Source organism: Ursus americanus, chromosome 16 (genome assembly GCF_024610735.1).
Source record: "Ursus americanus isolate L20-20 chromosome 16, mUrsAme1.1.p, whole genome shotgun sequence".
Lineage (NCBI taxonomy): Eukaryota > Metazoa > Chordata > Mammalia > Carnivora > Ursidae > Ursus > Ursus americanus.
Window position 1 is genome coordinate 40,532,159 of NC_142142.1, and position 13,108 is coordinate 40,545,266.

Genomic DNA, 13,108 nt, shown 5'->3' on the forward strand with positions numbered 1-13,108 from the left:
ATTTTGGAAATTCTCTTCATTGCTTCCTGCATGAGTTGCATCCTTCTTTTTGGGATCTCTAGCCGTCACCTCCCTGTTGTGTACCCCCTGCTCTGTAGTAGACATCTTTGGTAGCTTCCTGAGGAAAGCTGTAAGGGAGGTAAGTGTTTTGAGACATTGATATGAAAATGCTCTTATTCTTCTGTTGCATGTGATTGATAACTATAGAATTTTAGTCTGTAATTTTTTCCCATAATTTTGGTAGTATCAGACCTTGTCATCTAAGCAAAAATGCCCCAGTGATATCTGATTCTGGTCTGCCAGTTCTTAACACGACGTATTTTGTTTTGTCTGTATCCTTTCTGGATGCTTTTACACTTAGAACATACCTAGTGTTCAGTTTGTCTTGGAATGGCTTCTTTTTCTTTCTTTGCTGTGGGCACTCCATGGACCTTTTCCATCCAGAACTTCTGAACATTTTTCTTGTTATTATTTCCTCGATGGTTCTCATTGCAACTTAACCTCCAACCTTTTTCTCTCCTCTCTTTCTGGATATATTATAGCTCTTGAACCAACTCTTTCATTTTCTTACCTTCTCTTTGTCAGTTTCCATGTACAGATTTTCTCCAGGCCATTTCTCGATTTGAAAAAAGATGATTTCCAAGAACTCCCTTTCTGGTTCCTCTGAATGCTCCTACTTTATAGCGTCCTTTTCTTATCTCATGGATATAATCTCTTCCCTCTATGAGAATATTACTGATAATTATAGGTTTTGTTTTAAATTGTTCTCTGTTTGTCACAGTATTTTGTTCCTTCCTCATTTGGCAGCTCACCTTTATCAAGACTGCAAAATATTCAACAGATTTCATAGAAGCAAGAAACAAATTCCTTTTTTAAAAGTCATATTTTATAAGTGTGATAACATTTAACTTCATTGTGAATTAAAATAATCTTGCATAAACAGAGGAACACTTAAAATTGGCCTTAGGTAAGCTTAAATTTTAAATGATATTTAGTCAAAGTGGTTTAGGGAGAGAAACCTATAGTCAAAGAAAACTTACAGTGCCTTAGACACCAATCAGTACATTGTACATAGGGAATCAAGAATATTGGTTAATATTGTAGGTGAATTAAGAGAACGTCAGTAAGAAAGATAGATACAGAGAGAGAGTATATGCGTGTGTGTGTATATTATATAAAATATAAACTATATAGGAGACAAACGTACTTCACCATATAAGAAATATATACATACATGATATATATACATACATACTCTCTATTATATATATATAATATATACAATATTAACCAATACTCTCAATTCCCTCCGTAAAATATACTGATTGGTGTCTAAGGCACTGTAAGTTTTTTTTTTCAAGAAAATATTATTTTTTAATCATGTTTAAATAAAGTATTGATAGCATTTAGCTCATTATGAATTAAAATAACCTTGCATAAACATTACAAAACACTTAAAATTGGCTTTTGGTAAGCTTACAATATATATTGATACATATAACTTTTCTGCTATACTGTGTTTCTCTCTAACTACGTTCATATTTTTCCTACATCATATATATTTTCCTTTATTATATAAATACAGATATTTCTCAATAATATATAGATATTTTCCTTGCTAATTACATAGGTAGCTTCCTATTTATCTATTTAATCTACCCTTTTGAACATTATATACTTTTACCTGCTATTTATTATATATTGTATATCCTACTATATATCCTACTAACATGTTCTCTCTCTATATATACCTCTATATTTATATGGATATATATAGTATTGCCTACTTGATGTATAATCCCTCTAAAACACAGGCTCCTTGAGGTCATCAATTTTGTCTTGTTGATCAGTGTATTCTCAGAACAGAACCTTGCACGTAGTAAATATTCAATAATATTGCATATACATTTTATATATTTTATGCACCATATATTTTATAGCTTGCTGATATATACATATAGAGTATGTATATCCTAACATTATCTTCTGTATTCCTAATATATATTATATCACCTACAGTGCATGCCCACATGTTTTATATGTATTGTTTACTGTACACATATCTCCTACTCTGTATTATATATAATTCCTTGTGATATATCTCCTGCTATATAATGTGTTTTTATATTCTAGCTTCCTCTACATAATTTGAGTGTTAATCTCCTTTAATATATCTTTCCATCCAGACTTTTTAAGATTTAATATTCACATTTCCTAGTTCCTTAAATGTTCTTGAAAAAACATGATTTTTAATAGTGTTCTCTTATGTGAATGGGCTGTATGTTATTTAACCTTTTCCCTAATTTGCTTATTTCTTAAATTCCACATACGAGTGAAATCATATATTATTTGTCTTTCTCTGACTTACTTCGCCTAGCCTTTTACTCTAGTTCCATGCATATTGTTGCAAATGGCAAGATTTCATTCATTTTATTTATGGCTGAATAATATTCCAGTGTATGTACATAGCACCTCTTCTTTATCCATTCACCCACTGATGGACATTTGTGCTGCTTCCATAATTTGGGCATGGTAAATAATGCTGTAATAAACAGAGGGGTGCATGTAGCCCTTTGGATTAGTGTCTTTGTAGTTTTGGGTAAATACCCAGTAGTTTCATTATTGGACTGTAAGGTGGTTCTAATTCTTAACTTTTTGAGGAGCCTCCATACTGTTTTCTGCAGAGGCTGCACTAGTTTATATTCTATGGTGGGTTTTTTCTCTGTCAGTTTTGAACATTACTATGAGGACCATCCATTTACATGAATCTTTTTGGGAATCTAGATTTTTTTTTTTTTTTTTGGATGAAGACCTGAAAGTGGAATTCTTAGAAATCAAAAGGTACTAAAATTTTTTGCTAATATACAACAGTTTCCAAATTGTATTCCATGAGGATTTATGCAGTTTGTACTCTGCTAAATATGGAAATGCTCATTTCATGGGACTCTGACTAATCAAATTCTCCATGAGCTTTTAAAAACATTTTTACAATTAGATATGTGAATAAAATGCTATCTTTGCTTGTTTTGGTTTACATTTCTTCTAAAATGTATTTCTAAAGTACTTAAGTATTTCCCTTCGTTCATCTACCCCTCGCTTAAAATAATAAAATTTTACATGTTTCTAAACACATTTCTCAAGCTTCCTACCTCTACCTTGTCTCCAGACCAGCCTCACTTCTGTCTATCTGTCTGTCTGCCTGTCTACCTTTCCTATTTAAATGTGTATAGGAGGGACCGGGAGAAGTACCATTTGTACTGTAGGTCAGCCGCAGTAGATGCTGTTGAATGAGAGACTTTGGAGCCAAGCTGACCTTGACTTGAGACAAGCGCTGCTTGTCTGTGTAACCTGAGCTCACCTTGGCTTTCTCCTCCATAAAGTGGGGAGTGGTAGCACTGTGCAGGTAGGGCTGTTGTGGGAACTCGATGAGATCCCTGTAGAAAGCGTCTTGAGCAGTGCTTCTAGCTGCTGTCTGCGTTTTCTTCTCAGGTTCATGTTGGGCTCATCCTGGTCTTTGAGGCTCATATGCCGACCACAATTTAACTTTCTTTTCTTTTTTTTTTTTTTTTCTTTTGAAGATTTTATTTATTTATTTGACAGAGAGAGAGAGGCAGCCAGCGAGAGAGGGATCGCAGGCAGGGGGAGTAGGAGAGGGAGAAGCAGGCTCCCAGCGGAGGAGCCCGATGCGGGGCTCGATCCCAGCACTCTGGCATCACGGCCTGAGCCGAAGGCAGACGCTTAATGACTGAGCCACCCAAGTGTCCCACAATTTAACTTTCATTACAAAATTAACTTTCATTCCTGTTGCGAGTAACAGCTTTAAATTTCTGTCTCCTATATATTGTCCATAATAGTTTCAATCCCTATACACGTAGGTAGGGACACTTTGAGAGATGCAGGAACTGCTAGGTATTACCTCTGTGTGTTTATCTGATTTAACTTGCATTTAAGCTGATCATGCTTTCTTCCCAAAAATGTTCTGCCCTGTTATTTAATACCCACCCCCTCTCTCTCCATATATACGTATGTACATATGTACATACATGTATGTGTGCGTTTGTGTGTGTTTGTGTACACAGTTGCTCAGCTGTTCTCTCCCGTTGGTGCCCACTGCAGTTTTTCTTTTAACCTTTTAGGCCTGTGAAATACTGTTTTCTTCTATAAAAGAAAAGTTCAAATCCCCTTCTGTTAGTGTGTCTGCTGCAAGTAGAGTAACATAACTTCATGATATTATTTGTCTAGAAACGAGCTTTTATGGAGGATTTACTTCACTGGTGTCTTTGAAACTAGATGTCTGACAGCCAGGAGCAAATATTCCTAAAGATTTTTAAAAACTAAGGCCTGTCAGAAATGTTAATTTCTTGGGGCGCCTGGGTGGCACAGCGGTTAAGTGTCTGCCTTCGGCTCAAGGCGTGGTCCCGGAGTTCTGGGATCGAGTCCCACATCAGGCTCCTCCGCTATGAGCCTGCTTCTTCCTCTCCCACTCCCCCTGCTTGTGTTCCCTCTCTCACTGGCTGTCTCTATCTCTGTCAAATAAATAAATAAAATCTTTAAAAAAAAATGTTAATTTCTTACTGCATCTACCTTAGACTTTTTTTCTTAGAGTTCTGTAGATACGATTACTGTACATAGAATATAGAATTTGTAATATTCTCCTGACACTTCTGTGGTAATAATATTCAGACCTGACTATTATTATTCAGACCTGAATATCGGAAGCAACAAAGAATTTTGTTGGAGTTTGTATGGTTTCCTTTTCTATTTTTCCATTGAAATCTTAAAAATTAATTAGAAGGCCTTTTATGCTTTATACTGCTACATATGGTTTCTTTTCGTTAATATGTTATATTGCATTTTCCAGAACGCTGGAGTTCCTGATGAGACACTTGTCTCTGCTAGCTGACTATTGTTCCATCACAAATATGCATGCAAAAAACCTAGCAATTGTTTGGGCTCCAAACCTGTTAAGGTAAGTTGTATTTGACTTACGACCTTAAGTAGAACTAGTCATCTTAAATCAAAGTCTAATTCATCAGTGTTCCTTGAGGACAGTTCTTAAAAGTAAAACTCACCTGCTGTTTTTATGAGCATCTCCCTAAAAGAGGCAAGTGGGGCTTAGCCGAAGCACTAAAAGTATGCTTTCTTCCTCTGTCTGTGGTTTACACATTTAAGAAAAATAATGCCCTTTAAGGCTGCTGTGTTTGGGATTTTCTGACGGTAATGTTGGTTACCCCACAGATCAAAACAGATAGAGTCTGCCTGCTTTAGTGGGACAGCAGCTTTCATGGAAGTGAGAATTCAGTCTGTGGTCGTTGAGTTCATCCTGAATCATGTAGACGTCCTCTTCAGTGGGAAAATCAGTGCTGTCATTCAGGATGGGGCAGGTATGGCTCACACGAATTTTGTTTACAAGGCACATGTATAAACTTCTAAAAGCATGAAAAACTGCATTTCTTATCACAATGGAATAAATCTGTCTTTGGTAGACAGCAGGTAATTTATGTGCCCTTCTCAAAATGCATGGTTTAACAGTTGTTTTGTGTGTGTATGGTATTTAGTGAATACTACGTGTTAGAACTATTATGCTCTAAGTTTGTGACACATTAAAAAATACATCATGTCACCTGTTATTGATGCATACAAAGTTATAATATGGAATAGGGAAAGAAAAAAATTTTTCCAAAGGTAAGATATCTGAGTGATACCAGGCCTTGCTTGGTATCTTTTAAGAAAGGAAAATAGTTAAATTACTTAAGGAATTTAAAAAAAAAAAACAACATATATATATATATGTCGTTAACAACCCGGTATGTCACCTTCTTTTCCTCACTCAGTATAAAGCCCTATTGTTTTTGCCATTTAAAAGACTTAATGAAGAAAATTTAAAACAGCACAGATATGTAGATAGATGGAGATTGATGTACACACACTCACACAGATTTATATTTTTTACCTGTGCCAAAAATCTTAACTCTTTTCATTGCTTTTCTTTCTTTCCAAAGCTTCTCTATCAAGACCCAAGTCCCTGCTGGTTTCCTCTCCATCCACCAAGCTGCTGACATTGGAGGAAGCCCAGGCACGAACGCAGGCTCAGGTCAACTCTCCAATTGTGACTGAAAATAAATATATCGAAGTAGGAGAAGGACCTGCTGCACTTCAGGGAAAGTTTCATACCATAATTGAGTTCCCACTTGAAAGGTAAAATTCATTAAATCCTCTTCAGTGATATGATTCTCATGGTCAGGTGTCCTTTTCTTTTCTTTTCTTTTCTTTTCTTTTCTTTTCTTTTCTTTTCTTTTCCTTTCTTTTCTTTCTTTTCTTTTTTCTATTTTTATTGTTATAGTCTAATACTACTATATTGATTTTGGTCTAGTCCCAGAAAAACCAATTCATTTGATTATAGAATGATACAGATGATTTTTGAAAAGCATTACAAAATCATTTCATTTTAAAGAAGATGAAAGTTAATTATAGAGGGCAAATTGTTGGGAAAAATAATATGCTTCCACTATATAGGATGTGATTTTTCTCTCTGAGGTATGTTGTCTAGAAATTTATTTAGAAATAAACTGGGGGCATCTAGGTGGCTCAGTTGGTTAAGCATCTGACTTCAACTCAGGTCATGATCTCGGGGTCCTGGGATCGAGTCCTGTGTTGGGCTCCACACTCAGCAGGGAGTCTGCTTGTCCCTGTGCCTCTCCCCTGCTCATACTTTCTTTCTCTCTCTCTCCCCCACCCACCTCTCTCTCATTCAAATAAAAAAAATTCTAAAAAGAAAGAAGTTGGATTGGAATAGCTTACTCAGGAAATAAAGAATGGATAATGACTTGTTTGACATTGGCTCCACATTAAGTTTAGAATGGACCAGTACTTCTCATAGTGCTATCTCCCAACCAGCATCAAGAGATGAGTGCATAATACTCCAGTGTGTGTGTGTGTGTGTGTGTGTGTGTGTGTGTGTACACCACAACTTCTTTATGCGTTCATCTCTTGATGGACACTTAGGCTGCTTCCATATCTTGGCTATTAGAGATAATGCTGCAGTAAACATAAGGGTGCATATAGCTTTCAAATTAATGTGTTTGCCTTGTTTGGGTAAATACCCAGAAGTGGAACTACTGGATATATGGGAGCTCTATTTTTAATTTTTTTTTTAAAGATTTTATTTTTTATTTTATTCGACAGAGATAGAGACAGCTAGCGAGAGAGGGAACACAAGCAGGGGGAGTGGGAGAGGAAGAAGCAGGCTCATAGCGGAGGAGCCTGATGTGGGTGGGGCTCGATCCCATAACGCCGGGATCACGCCCTGAGCCGAAGGCAGACGCTTAACCGCTGTGCCACCCAGGCGCCCCTATTTTTAATTTTTTGAGCAACTTCCACACTGTTTTCTCTGGTGGCTGCACTAACTTACATTCCCACCAGCAGTGCACGAGGGTTCCCTTTTCTCCCCTGCCTTGCCAACACTGGTTGTTTCTTCTCTTTTTCGTGTTAGTCATTCTGACTGCTGTGAGGTGGTATCTCATTGTGGTTTTAATTTACGTTTCCATGATGATGAGTGATGTTGAGCATCTTTTCATGTGTCTTTTGGCCATCTGGATGTCTTTTTTGGAAAAATGTCTGTTCAGGTCCTCTGCCTCAATCAGATTATCTTTTTGGTGTTGAGTTGTGTGAGTTTTTATATATTTTGGATATTAATCCCTTATTGGATATGTCATTTGCAAATATCTTCTTCCACTCAGTAGGTTATCTTTTGCCTTGTAGATGGCTTCCTTTGCTATGCAAGTTTTTTAGTTTGATGTAGTCTCAATTGCTTATTTTTGCTTTTCATGCCCTTGCCTAAGGAAGCAGATTCAGAAAAATATTGCCAAGGCTTGTGTCCGAGAGATTACTGCGTATATTTTCTTTTAGGAGTTTTGTAGTTTCAGGCCTTACATTTAGGTCTTTATTCTGAGTTTATTTTGTGTATGGTATAAGAAAGTGGTCTAATTTAAGTCTTTTACATGTAGCTTTCTGGTTTTCCCAACATATTTACTGAAGAAACTGTCTTTTCCCTGTTGCATATTCTTGCCACCTTTGTCATAGATGAATCAACCATATAAGCATAAGTTTATTTCTGGGCTGTCTTCTTCTGTTCCGTTAAACTATGTTTCTTTTGGTGCCAGTACCATACAGTTTCATGTACAGTGGAGTTTGACATCCGGGAGTGTGATACCTCCAGCTTTGTTCTTCCTCAAGATTGCTGTGGCTGTTCAAGGTCTTTTGTGCTTCCTTACAAAGTTAGGATTTTTTTTTTCTAGTTCTATGAAAAATACTATTCATATTGTGATGGGGATTGCATTGAATCTGTAGATTACTTTAGGTCGTATGGACATTTTAACAGTATTAATTCTTCCAGTCATAAACATGGTGTACCTTTCCCTTTATTTGTGTCATCTTTAATTTCTTTCATTAATGTCTTGTAATTTTCAGAGTACAGGTGTTTCATGTCTTTGGTAAATTTATTCCCAGGTATTTTATTCTTTTTGATGCAATTGTAAATGGAATTGTTTTCTTAATTTCTTTTTCTGCCAGTTTTTTTAGTAGTGTAAAAAATACAAAATATTTCTGTGTATTAATTTGGTATCTGCAACTTACCGAATTCATTCATTAGTTCTACTAGTTTTTTTGGTGGAATCTAGGATTTTCTATATATAGTTTCTTGTCATCTACAAATAGTGACAGTTTTACTTCTTCCTTGCCAATTTGGATGCCTATTATTATTATTATTATTTTTTTGTCTCTGATTGCTGTAGCTAGGACTTCCAGTATTATGTTGAGTTAAAGTGGCAAGAGTGCATCCTTGTCTTGTTCCTGATCTTAGAGGACAGGTTTTCAGCCTTGCACCATTGAGTGTGGTACTATCTGTGGGTTTGCCATATATGGCCTTTATTATGATGAGGTATGTTCCCTCTAAACCCACTTTCTTGAGAATTTTTATTGCGAACAGATGTTGAATTTTGTCAAATGCTTTTTCTCATCTGTTGAGATGTTCCTGTGGTTTTTATTCTTCATTTTGTTAATGCGGTGTCCCGTGTTGATTTGTGGAGATTGAACCATCTTCCCATCCCTGAAATAAATCTCACTTGATCTTGGTGAATGATCCTTTTAATGTGTTGTTGAACTCAGTTTGCTAATATTTTACTGAGGGTTTTTCTTCCATGGTCATCAGGGATATTGGTCTATAATTTTCTTTGTTTTGTAGTGGTTTTGGTTTTAGTATTGAGGTAATGCTGGCCTCATAGAATAGATTTGGAAACATTCCTTCCTCTTTTTTTTTTTTTTTGGAATAGTTTGAGAAGGATAGGTATTAGGTATTTCTTGATTTTTTGATCAAAGATCTATTTATTAATGTAAGTAGAGTGTTAAAAGTCCCTTACTATTGTATTACTGTCAATTTCTCCCTTTATGTTTGTTAATATTTGCTTATAGGTGTTCCTGTATTGGTTACATAGCTATTTACAATTGTTACAGCATCTAGTTGGATTAATTCCTTTATTATTACATAATGCCCTCTTTGTTTCTTGTTACAGTCATTGTTTTAAAGTCTGTTTTGTCTGATGTAAGTGTTGCTACCCCAGCTTTTTTTGGGGGGCTTCCATTTGCATGGGTTATCTTTTTCCATTTTTTCACTTTCAGTCTGTATGTGTCTTACATGTGAAATGACTGTCTTGTAGGCAGCAAGACTGTCTTGTAGGTCTTGTTTTTTATCCATTCAATCACCCTATGTCTTTTGATTGGAGCATTTAGTCTATTTACATTTAAAGTAGTTATTGGTAGGCATGTACTTATTGCCATTTTGTTAATTGTTTTCTGGTTATTTTAGTAGTTCTCGTTGTTCTTCTCTTGCTCTTTTCTCTTGTGATTTAATGACTGTCTTCATGTTATGCTTGGATCCTTTTCTCTTTGTGTGTGTATCTGTTACAGGATTTTGGTTTGTAGTCACTATGAGGTTCATATATAACATCCTATGTATATAGTAGTTTATACTGAGTTGATGGTCACTTAAGTTCAAGTGCACCCTGAAAGCACTGCGTTTTTACTCCCTTCTCTCCATTTTATGTATGTGACATCATACTTTACATCTTTTTATTTGTGAGTCCCTTAACTAATTTTTTAGATATAGTTGATTTTTCTACTTTTTTAACCTTCATACTAGCTTAATTTTTTAAAAGATTTTATTTGAGAGCGCATGTGTGTGCGCGCATGCGCGAGAGAGAGCATGCTTGCGAACAAGGGGAGAGGCAGAGAGAGAGGGAGAGGAAGAAGCAGACTCCCCACTGAGCAGGGAGCCTGATGCGTGTGGGACTTGATCCCAGGATCCTGGGATCATGACCTGAGCCAAAGGCAGATGCTTAACTGATGGAGCCACTCAGGTGCCCCATACTAGCTTTTTATAGATGATTGGTCTACTATCTTTATGTTTGCTTTTACCCATGAGATTTTTCCTTTAATAATTTCTGTTCTAGTTATAGCCTTTTCTTTCCGATTCAAAAAAATCCCTTTATCATTTCTTGTCCGGCTGGTTTAAGTGATAAAGTCTTAGAACTTTTGTTTGTCTGGGAAACTCTTTATCTCTCCTTCAGTTCTGATTGATAGCCATGCCAGGTAGAATATTTTTGGCTGTAGATTTTTTTCTCTTTCAGCACTTTGAATATATCATTTCACTTCTTTCTGGCCTAAAAAGTGTCTGCTAAAAAATTTTCGCCTGATAGCCTCATGGGGTTTCCCTGGTATGTAACTATTTGTTTTTCCTTTGCTGCTTTTAAGGTTCTCTCCTTATTTTTAATTTCTCACATTTTAATTATAATGTGTCTTGGTGTGGACCACCTTGGGTTCATCCTTTGGGGGCCTTTTTATGTTTCCCTAACCACCTCGATATCTGTTTTATTCCCTGGGTTTAGGGAAGTTTTCAGCTATTATTTCGTCAAATAAGTTTTCTGCCCCTGCCCTCTTTTCTCCTTTTGGGATTCCCATAATGCAAATGTTAGTATGCTCAATGTTTCCCAGAAGTCCCTCTACCTATCATCATTTTTTAAAATTCTTTTTTTTTTCTTTTTTCTTTTCAGCTTGGGTGCTTTGTACTCCCCTGTCTTCCAGATTGCCGATCCATTCTTCTGCATCCTCTCACCTGCTGTTGAAAAAACTGTATTTTTCATTTCAGTTATTCTGTTTTTCAGCTCTGTTGGTTCTTTTGAAAATTTTTTTATCTGTTGAAGTTCTCACTGAGTCCGTTCTCCTTCAAAGTCCAGTGAGCATCTTTGACCATTACTTTGAACAGGCAAATTGCTTATATCAGGCAAATTGCTTATCTCTGTTTTGTTTAGTTCTTTTTCTGAGGCTTTGTCCTGTTACCTCATCTGGAGCATATTCTTCCATCTCCTCATTTTCTTTTCTGTGTATTAGGTAGTGGGGCCCAGTTGCGCAGTCCCTCCTGGTCACCAGAACCAGGTGCTCTTGGGGTGTTCCCTGTGCGGGCTGTGTGTGCTCTCCTGTTACAACTGGGCTGGGGCTGCTGTGGGTGTGCTGGTGGGTGGGTAAGGCTCTCAGTCCAGCTGCCTGCAATGACCATACATGACCACTAGGGCACACTGTGGGCACAGCAGGAATTCAGTGCAGTGGTCTGAGAGGCCTGGCTGTAGCTGCTGCTGGATTGCTGATGGGTGGGGCCAGCCCTCACTGCACCTGCTGCTGGTGTGCTGGTGGGCCAGGCTGGCTACCTCCTTCCCTGGGGCAGGAGTTGCCTTGAATGGGGTCCATCCTGACCAAGGCTCCCTGCTAGGTATAGCAGGAGCCACTTTGCAGGGGCGCTTACAGGGACAGTTGGGTTGAATGGGGCTGGTCTGAAGGGGGCACTGGCATGGGGCAAATGGTGCTAGCAAGGTAGATGGATAGTGTCAGAACTGGCTCTGTCCGTGTTGGGCCAGCTAGGCTGAAGGAGAGCAAGAAAAATGATGCCTACCAGCCTTTCCATGATTTCTTTAAAAATGTGTTTATAGAGTAGCAGTCAAGAGAGCAGATACTCAGATATGGATATACCTGGGTTCCAACCCTGACTCCATTATTTACTAGTTTTTTAACATTAAGGAAGTTACTTAAACTTAGTGTCATAATTTCCTCAGCTGTAAAATGAGAATAATAGTACCTACCTTGTATAGTTATTTTTATTTTAAATGAGCTACTACATAAGGCAGTTAGCACAGTGCCTGGCATTCGTTATGTTAGTTACTATTTGTAATACTTTTTTTCCTTTTTGGTTTACTTCTGTTTACTCACACACAAAACCATTTTCTTTAACTCTTTTTTATTTTGGAGTTTTAATAATTCCTGCTTCCAAATATTTCTTATTCTTACTTATTTCATTGACTGTGAGGTTAGAGCTAAATATAAAAATCTGTATACAAATTATCTTTGTGACTAGTTATTAATATTAAAATCTATACATTTTATTTCCATGTCATGCTTAGCTGCACTGTGTAGAGTGTGCTGTATACACACAACACATGTAGGTGTGCTACATATATGCAGTGGATGTGCATGCTACATACATGACACACAGTGGATGTGTGCTATACAATGACCTATACAGTGGGTGTGTGCTATATGCATGACACATACAGTGGATGCATGTGCTACATACGTGGCATATACAGTGGACACATGCTACACATATGTACATATACAGTGGATGTGCACTACATACATGGCGTATACAGTGGACGAGTGTGCTACACATATGCATATATACAGTGGATGCATTGCTACATACATGGCATATACAGTGGATGCATGTGCTACATACATGACCTATACAGTGGGTGTGTGCTATATACATGACACATACAGTGGATACATGTGCTACATACATGGCATATACAGTGGACACGTGCTACACATATGCACATATACAATGGATGTGCGCTACATACATGGCGTATACAGTGGACGAATATGCTACACATATGCACATATACAGTGGATGCATGTGCTACATACATGGCATATACAGTGGACACATGTGCTACACATATGCACATATACAGTGGATGCATGTGCTACACACATGGCGTAT

At 37.1% G+C, this 13,108-nt stretch overlaps 1 protein-coding gene across 6 annotated transcripts in view; it reads left to right on the forward strand.

The window, feature by feature from the left end:
* ARHGAP32 (Rho GTPase activating protein 32) overlaps positions 1 to 13,108 on the forward strand; it is a 293,982-nt gene that overhangs the window by 264,734 nt on the left and 16,140 nt on the right. For all 6 annotated transcript variants that reach the window (XM_087868278.1, XM_087868279.1, XM_087868280.1 and 3 more), the window contains 3 exons: positions 4,862 to 4,969; positions 5,239 to 5,384; positions 6,003 to 6,198. In XM_087868278.1, the coding sequence (XP_087724404.1) occupies positions 4,862 to 4,969; positions 5,239 to 5,384; positions 6,003 to 6,198 (450 nt within the window). The remainder of the gene's footprint in view (positions 1 to 4,861; positions 4,970 to 5,238; positions 5,385 to 6,002; positions 6,199 to 13,108) is intronic.